Source organism: Elephantulus edwardii, unplaced genomic scaffold (assembly GCF_000299155.1).
Source record: "Elephantulus edwardii isolate Elephantulus edwardi_28Jun2011 unplaced genomic scaffold, EleEdw1.0 scaffold00151, whole genome shotgun sequence".
Classification (NCBI taxonomy): Eukaryota; Metazoa; Chordata; class Mammalia; order Macroscelidea; family Macroscelididae; genus Elephantulus; species Elephantulus edwardii.
In genome coordinates this window covers 1,373,744-1,382,542 of record NW_006399901.1, presented here as the reverse complement: position 1 = coordinate 1,382,542, position 8,799 = coordinate 1,373,744, and the positions used below count along the sequence as shown (strand labels likewise).

General features: G+C 51.6%; 1 protein-coding gene across 1 annotated transcript in view; it reads right to left on the bottom strand.

Moving 5' to 3' along the window:
- The window catches only part of SLC35E4 (solute carrier family 35, member E4), a 12,806-nt gene extending 4,809 nt beyond the window's left edge, over nucleotides 1–7,997 (bottom strand). Inside the window, exon 1 of the mRNA XM_006894792.1 lies at nucleotides 7,371–7,997. Coding sequence (XP_006894854.1) covers nucleotides 7,371–7,992 — 622 coding nt within the window. The 5' untranslated portion in view covers nucleotides 7,993–7,997. The remainder of the gene's footprint in view (nucleotides 1–7,370) is intronic.
- Nucleotides 7,998–8,799: the final 802 nt, after the last annotated feature.

The window sequence follows — 8,799 nt, the reverse complement described above, 5'->3', positions numbered from 1 at the left end:
ATTTTAAAAAAAAGAACTATTATTATACTGAGTTGTACACTGAGTCTGAACCGACCCATAGCTGACCCTCCAGCAGGTTTTCAGAGGCAGTTAATCAATGGGAGGAGATTTCCCGTCCTTCTCCCATGGAGAAGCTGGTGACCTCGAATCACACGCCTTCAGGATTGTAGCTCAGCTTCTTACCACTAGGCATTATATTATGTGTTACGTTATGTTACGTTATGTTATGTTGTTATGTTATCAAAAGACAAATTGCACTGGGAAAATCTGCTGTCAGGAACCTCTCCAGAGTGCTGAAAAGCAACAATGTCAGTCTAGAGACCAAGTTGCGCCCAAATCCAGGCCGTGGTCTTCGCAATTACTCGCTGTGCATCAGAGAGCTGGACAAGGACTAAGGATGACAGAAGGAGAATTGATGCCTTCAAATTGTGGTGCTGGAGAAGAGTCTGGAACATACCATGGACTGCCGAGAAAACAAATAGATCTGTCTTGGAGAGGGTGAAAGCAAGTCTCTCCTTGGAGGCTAGGATTTTGAAGCTCCATCTCATATACTAGGGGCATGTGGCCAGGAGGGACTAATCCTTGGAAAAGGACAACATGACCAGAGGGGTGGAGGGGACAGCACAGTATAGGAAGACCTCAGATGAGATGGATTGATACAGTAACTGGGGCAATGGTGGTTGGTGTGTCAGAATTAGTGAGACTGGCTCAGGACAGGGCAGGCTTCAGAGCTTCTGTACATAGGGTCGCTATGGGGCTCAGGTGACTTGATGACACCTAACAACAAACACAGTATTTTATATTATTAGAACTATTAGCAGTGTTTGCTGTCAGCACTGAGGCCTACCAAGATGAATTTGGGACTAAGAGGAAACCTTTTTGCTTTGTAAAGAGCCGATCCCTCATGTACGTGCACATGTTGCCACCTGGCTTTTCGACAGCAGAAACAGCTCTTATCAGCAAAGGCAGATGATGCTCAGGTGAGATGATGTTTTTTGTAGTGATGACCTTGACCCTCTCCAAGTTTTAGGTAATAGATCCAGGCCTCCTCCCAGGGCAGGCTCTCGGCGTCTTCTGACACACACATTCCAAGCAGCCACTATTGAAAGGCTTACTCATATGCCCTGCTCAGAATAGGAAATTTTCTCTCTTTCTTGATTTCCTTCTTATGTTTTGGTTTTGTTCTCTAGGCAACAGTCCCTCCGGCTCAAGCATTTCTAGAAATGAACAGATAATTGAAACGTCTCCTACTCATTTGCTTCCAAATTTAGCACCCTGCTGAGCTGACCGTGGCCTGCATGCTCAATGACCAATCCCAGGAAGCTGTTTAGATGAACTTGGCCTTCGGCAGAGTTCACTTGCCAACAGGCAGCCTGGCAGGAGGGGCCTCATGTCTCCAGCCCTCACTTCCCTTCTACAGCAGCCCAGGGGGCAGAACAGTGGTCCTCTGCCAGGCGTGACTCGCCCCAACTCCAGGTCCCAAATACAACCATGCTATCCTGCCTCCTTGGCAGTCTACCCGTACTCTGCCCCCTACCCCCTCAAGCCCTTTTGTTTCAGCCTCTGGACATACTCAAGCTCCTACCACATGCAGACCCTTCTCTCAGCCATATTCCCTTGCCACTGAACGATCCCCCATTTCTCCATTAGCTGTGTTGCTGTTCAGTCTCCCATGCATACAACGGGGGCAGTGACAGCCGGCACGTATAAGAGAATGAAAACAGGGTCTGGTGCCCTGTCACCATCCACCAAGCTGCTCCTGCTGACGGATGCTGCATTGCTCCGCTCGGCATGCTTCCTGTTCCCAGAATGCCCCTTTCCTGTTGTCCTGATGAAGAGATGCTCACAGTGTAGGCACACAGTGGGGCCTCGGCGTTCGCTACAATCACTATATTATTGTGATTGTTATCACGCTGTGCCTCTTCCTCCAGGCAGCAATATTCTCAAGGCTCCCCAGGAAAAAGCACCCACCCTACCATGTCTACCAAAGATCTAACATGTCTCATAAACATGGGACCTCTACTTCTGAGCACATCTCGCCCCAACAAAGAGCTCAGAGAACAGGGATCAGGGGGTCAGGTAGGTATACCTCAGACTAAGTTCCCCCTAGAAAACAAGCTGGCATCTCACTTCTCAGCCCCTCAATGGGCAAAGACATCACCCCTTCACCTCAGATAACCCTTCTGGACGTGTAACTGGCCCGGGTAGGAAGGAAGTTGCTGGTCCTGCCCTCACTTTCCTGGTCCCTCCTGGCCTTGGACTCATCCCCTGTTGCTCCAGAAAGCCTGCTCTCAGGAAAGGAGCGGTATCAGTCATTTCCACTTAGTCTGAATTTGGCCCTGGAGCCTCTGGCTATAGAGGCTCCTTCTTGTCCTAAATCCCTACCTTCCGTGGCTCCAGCCTGTTTCTGCCCATCTCTCCTCTGTGTCGGTGGCACCACTAGCCCCCTAAGCTCCTGTCTGAACAGACCAATCCGAGGTCAGAACCAGAGCCACACTCTGAGGTGTTTCCTCCCTGTGCTAGGCTTCCACTAAGCTCCATTAGGTGCTGGAGACTCAGAGATGCCCCTAAACTAGACTCTGCCCTCTCTAGAGCACCCATCTCTTGAGAAGCAGACAGGTAACCAAGTGGTTATAGCCGTATGTGGCAGGCATTTATGGGTGAGGGAGGGCATTGCAGGAGCTTGGAGAAGCCACCCCAATCAACCCATCTCAGGAGCCAGGTCAGCTGAGACTTGGAGAAGGAAGAGCTGGCAGAGGCCAAGATGCAGTCCAATGCCAGGCATTTGCTGCTCTGTGCCAATGTGCCTGAGTCAGGTGGCCACAGCCCTCCTGCCAGCTGGGACTGCCCAGGGCCCTGCGCAAAGGACACTGAGTTTCAGCTGGTAAGCTGTGAGTCTCAGGAGGGCCCACCGGATCAGGTTTCCACTGTGACTCGTGCCCAGAGTTCATGCTTGAGCTCAAGTCCCCAGCTCTCATGTAACCTGAGGGCAAAAATAGACCTGGCTCTGCCCCAAGGCCCAGGAAGATGGGGACAGGACCTCGGAGTCCAGCCCAGAAGATGCACTGCGGTCATAGGCTACTTCTGATCCAGCCAGCCCACATTTCCTTCTCCTGCGCCCAGGCCACAGGATCCCAGAGTGGGGAGGGAAGGAGAGCAAGAAGCCCATCCACCAACAGTGATTCCACTGAAGACGGTAAGACTGAGGCCACACAATAAGACGTGCCTTGCCCAAGTTTTCCCAGCAAACCTGAGCAAAAGTATGGCTGGAATACAAGCCTCCCCATTCTGACCAGGAGCCCTTACCCCCTCCACGTCTCCTTTAGATTGAAGCAGAGACCAGGTGGGATGTGGCTGGTCTGGGACTTAGAAGACCCTCAACAGAGCAGGAAAGAGGGCAGCCTTCACTTTCGGGGTAAAAGATTTAGCAGGGTGTAAGCCCCACTAGCTTGTTATTTGCTGTTGAGTCGTTTGTGACTCATAGCGAGTCAGTACAATAGCTCTGAACTCTGCCCTATCCTGAGCCAACCTCACTGTCCCTGACACACCTACCCCTGTTACTGTAGTTACTGTGTCAATCCATCTCATCCAGGATCTTCCTCTCCTACTCTGTCGCTCCACCTTTCCAAGCATGATATTCTTCTCCAAGGACTGATCTTTCTTGGCCATGTGCCTAAAGTATGTGAGACAGAGCTTCAAAATCCTTGCCTCCAATGAGCAGTTTGGTTTCACTCTCTTCAAGATACACACACTCTGGACTAATCTTGCCTCTCACCGCTGGGCCAATAGGCAACATCATGATAGATGGAGAAAAGAATTGAAGTTGTCAACAATTTCATTTTCCTTGGGCCCACAATCAACACCCTTGGCACTAGCAATCAAGAAATAAAAGAAGTGTAGCAGTGGGGAAATCTTCAGTTAAGGACTTCTCCAGGTGTTAAGGCACAATGATGTCCGTTTAAAGACTAAGGTGCATCTCTGATAAGCCATGGTCTTTTCAATTATTCATTATTCATTTGTAAGTTGTACAATGAGGACGCCAGAATAAGAATCAATTCCTTTGAGTTGTGTTGGTGGAAAAGAGTAGAGAACAACAAATATATCTTGGAGAAAGTGCTGCCAGGTGTTCTTTGGAGGCAAGGATGGTGAAACTTGTCTCACAGACTTCAGGCATGTTGTTAGGAAGGATCAGTTCTTGGATAGGGACATCATGCTTGGAGAAAGGCAGAGAGTCAGAGGAAGAGAGGAAGACCCTTAATGAGATGGATTGATACAGTAACAATGGGTTCAAGTAAATCAGAGACAATGAATATGGGCAGAGTTCAGATATGTTGTTCATAGGGTCTATGACTCTTAGTTAACTCGCACCTAACAAGAGTCCCGTATCTAAGGAGTTCTAGTGGCCTAGTGGGTAAGACGTTGTGCTGCCAACCCGAAGGCAGGTGGTTCAAATCCACCGTCTGCTCCTCGGGAGACTCTTCCTGTGTGATTTACAATTTCTGAAAACTCACTGGAAGAGTCAGTCATGAGTTGGTTCCAACTCAAAGCCACATAACAATAGGCCCAGAAATCATGCAACCCTGGTACTACAGTGGTTAAAACATTCTGCTTTGAACTAAAGAGTTGGTGGTTTAAACCTATCAGTTGCTTTATTGAAGACAGCTGAGACAGGCTGCCTACTTAAAGACGTTCAGCTGTGGAAAACTATGGCACAGTTCTAGGCATGGCAGTGGGCTCAGTTGTGGTTTTTTTTCTGTTTAGGCCCAGAATTCAGTCACGACTCCCGAGGGGAACAGGCCAGGCTTTGAGTCCTAGGAGCCTGGGCAAGTCACAAGACTTCTCTGGATCTCCCATCTGTATAATAGGAATGTGTTGTTGTTGTTGTTGTTATGTGCCGTCGAGCCGTTTGTGACTCATAGCGACCCTATGTACAACAGCCCTAAACCCTGCTCTATCCTGTGCCAATCGCATTGCCTCTGACACACCCATCCCGATTACCCCAGTCACTGAATCAATCCACCTCATAGAGGGTCTTCCCCTCCTGCGCTGTCCCTTTACTCTACCCAGCATGATGTCCCTCTCTAAAGACCTGCCTCTCCTTGCAACATGTCTAAAGTATGTCAGACGAAGCCCCAGAATCTTTGCCTCCAAGGAGTAGCCTGGTTTAACCCTCTCTAGGATGAATCTGTTTGTTTTCTTGGCAGTCCATGGTACATTCAATACCCGTCTCCAGCATCACAGCTCAAAGGCATCAATTCTCCTTCTATCCTCCCTAGTCATTGTCCAGCTCTCTGATGCATAACAAGTGATTGCAAAGACCATGGCCTGTATCAGGCGCACCTTCGTCTCCAAAGAGACACCGTTGCTCTTGAGTACTTTAGAGAGGTCCCTAACAGCAGACTTTCCCATCGCAATACGTTTTTTTATTTCCTGGCTACTGGTGCCAAGAGTGTTGACTGTGGAGCCGAGCAAACTGTAGGTCATGACAACTCATCACCCAGCACTAAATTTGCCATGCTATAATTCTTTGGGTTAGCAGTGAAGCTTTTTATGAATCAGGGCTCCCAGGAGGAGCTAGTGGATTCAGACTACAAACTTTTCAGTTAGAAGCCTGATAAGTTGTGCAGATGACACTACCTTGCTCATTGAATGCAAGGAGGACTTGAAGCACTTGCTGCAGAAGATCATGGACTACAGCAAATATGGATTACATCTCAACATCAAGAAAGCAAAACTCCTCACCGAAAGGCCAATAGGCAACATCATGCATGATATTGTGAACGATTTCTTCTTACTCAGGTCCACAGTCAACACCCTTGGCACTAGCAGTGAAGAAATCAAAGATGAGTTGCATTGGGAAAATCTGCTGTCAGAGACCTCTGCAGAGTGCTGAAGAGCAACACTGTCAGTGTAAAGAGTAAGGTGCACCTGAGTCAAGCCATCATCTTTTCAATTACTTGCTCTGCATTTGAAAGTTGGGCAATGACTAAGGATGACAGAATTGATGTCTTTTAGTTGTGGTGTTGGAAAAGAGTACTGAATATCCCATGGACTGCCAAGAGAATAAATAGGTCTGTCCTAGAGAAAGTGAAACCAGGGAGCTCCTTGAAGGCAGGGACGGTGAAACTCCATTTCACATAGGTTGTGCATGTCTTCCTTAAAGGTAGAGAGTCAGAGAAAGAGAGGAAGACCCTCAATGAGATGGATTGACACAGGGAGTGTTAACAATGAACTTAAGTGTGTCAGAGATGATAAAGATGGCACAAGTATAGCAAAGTTCAAAGCCCAGTTCATAGGGTCACTATGAGTCGTGGCCAACTTGATAGCATATAAAAACAACAAACACCACCAGGGCTCCTTGCCAGCCCCTCCCAGCCTTAACCAAAGCCTTTGCCTTCCAGAGCACAGCTCAAAGGCCTCTCTTAGCCTCTCCTTGCTCTGCAACCAGGCCTCTCTCTGGGTTCCACAGCCTTATAATCCATCATTTGAACCACATGGAGTTCAAACACCTGGGTTCAAGGCTTATCTCTGCTGCTCACTAGTCACATGGCCCACGGAGAGTCCCTCCAGCTCTCTGTGAAATGGGTACTGTATAACACCTACATCAACTGGGACAAAGTCTGAGGATTCAATGAGATAAAAGAACGAACATGGGACACAGATCTGGAAACTGTTATTAAATGGGGTTTCCAGGAGCCTTGGGCTAAAGCAATCAGCCACTAACTGAAAGTTTGGCAGTTCGAACCATCAGCCTCTGATGGAATTTGCTTCCATGAAGATAAACGGCCTTAGAAACCCTCAGTATGGTTTGGTTGTGTTTTTTCTCACAGGCCTCTAGTGGGTAAGGAGTTGAGCTGCCAACCCAAAGGCATGTAGTTCGAATCCACCAGTTGCTCTGCAGGATGGGCAATCTCTTCCTATATGATTTGTTGTTGTTGTTATTTGGTGCCGTTGAGTCATGTAAAACAGCGGCCCTATGAACCACAGATCTGAATCCTGTCCTATCCTGCGCCATCTTTATTGTCCCACTTGAGCCCACTGAGTCACTGTTATCAGTTCATCTCATTGAGAATCTTCTTCTCTTTCTCTGACCCTCACCTTTCCAAGCAAGATATCCCGTGTAATTTGCTGCCTCTGAAAACACACCAGAGGGTCAGCTGAGTTGATCTGAACTAAATAATACTTAACAACCAGAAACTAAGTCTGGGGTCTAAGAGTTCTTTGAGCCTTAATGTCTGCCTTTGCCAAAGCCATCATCTCGGCTTCCCGTCTGGAAAAGGGAGTTACTAACTGCCATACAACAGCCTCAAGGCCATCCAAGCCACATCCCCATTCCACCCCACCCCTCAGCTGTTGGTCCAAGTACTCACTCTGCTGAACTGACTTGAGGCCTCGCAGGCACGTGGCGGCCAGCAGGAATCCACAGCCCGCAGGGGGTGCCCTGAACTCCCCTGCCAGGCTGCAGGCGGCCCCCAGGCAAAGCGGGCCCATGGCAGCCAATTGCAGGGGATGGTGGCGCCGGCCCAGGACCAGGGCAGACAGAGCCAGGGTGAACAGCGGAGTGATGGTGGTGGCCAGCTGTGCCAGGTCCAGGGGCACCGCTCTTAGACCCACGTTGCCGCAGGCCATGGAGGCGCCGAAGGTGAGGCTGAGCAGCAGCACTCGGCATCGCGTGCGCCCCGGCAAGGCGCGCCGGGCCCCCCAGTGGCATGCCAGCGCTGCCGCCAGCATGTGCAGCGCGGACAGCAGCAGGGGCCACCCGAAGCCGTGCACCGTGAAGATCCACTTGTTGAGACTTGACATGCTAGCTCCCGCCAGTAGCCACACCAGTGCCGCCACGGCCACCTGGCCCCGGCCAGGCCGCCTCAGGGCTTTGGGGCTGCTGGGGGGCCACTCGGAGGACCCAGCCGCCTCCCGGGCATCGCCAGCCCCTACCGCTGCGTCCGCTGCGGTCATCCTGCTGTCATGGTGCTCCTGGGGGCAGCGGCACATCCGCACCAGTGGGGCCGAGGCGGGAGGCGAGCTCGCCAGCGAGGCGCAATAGGTCCCCAGAGCACCCCGCTGCGGGCCAGGCCGGGGCCGGGTCCCTTTGGTCTCGTGGCCCGTCTCTCTGACAGGTGAGGCCACCGATTCCGGTGCCAGGCCTCTGCCAGCCTGTGCCAAGCGCGGTGCTGATGGCCTGCAGGATTAGAAGGGGAGAGCAGAGGTCTTGGACTGTGTTGTCCAGGTCGTGGCTGCTGGAAGGCTGAGAGGCCAGGTGCTCACGCCTGGCCTGGTGAGGGCACCTTTGCTAGGTGAAGTCACCCCCTTTCCTCTTAATGCTCACGCTGGGATCTTACATGGAAGATGTGCGCAGCCAGTTGCGATGGGGATTCCATCGCCGCCAGGACCTCCGGCATATTCAGGTAGGTCCAGGCCTTGGCAGGGGCGATCCGGAGTCCTGTGTTGGTTCAAAGGAGCCGATGCCTCTGACAGCGCTCAGGCCGCGGGGCTGACAACGTCGGCCTGCTCTTGCGTTGCGGCCGGGACCAGAAGGCAGGTTCTGGTCTTCTCTGACTAGGCCTGCGCTCCGGTTCCGGTTCCCGGCAGATCCAGTACCAGGCAGCTCTGGCTGCGTTTGTGGCTCAGATAGAGGCTTCCGCCCGGCTCCAATCCCGCCCGGCGGGCGCGGTCCCGGCTCTCCGAGCCCCGCCCCGGCGCTTCGAACTCCGCCCCGGCGCTTCTAGCTCCGCCCCGGCGCTTCGAACTCCGCCCCGGCGCTCGAGCCCCGCCCCGGGACTCCCGGCCCCGCCCCGGTGC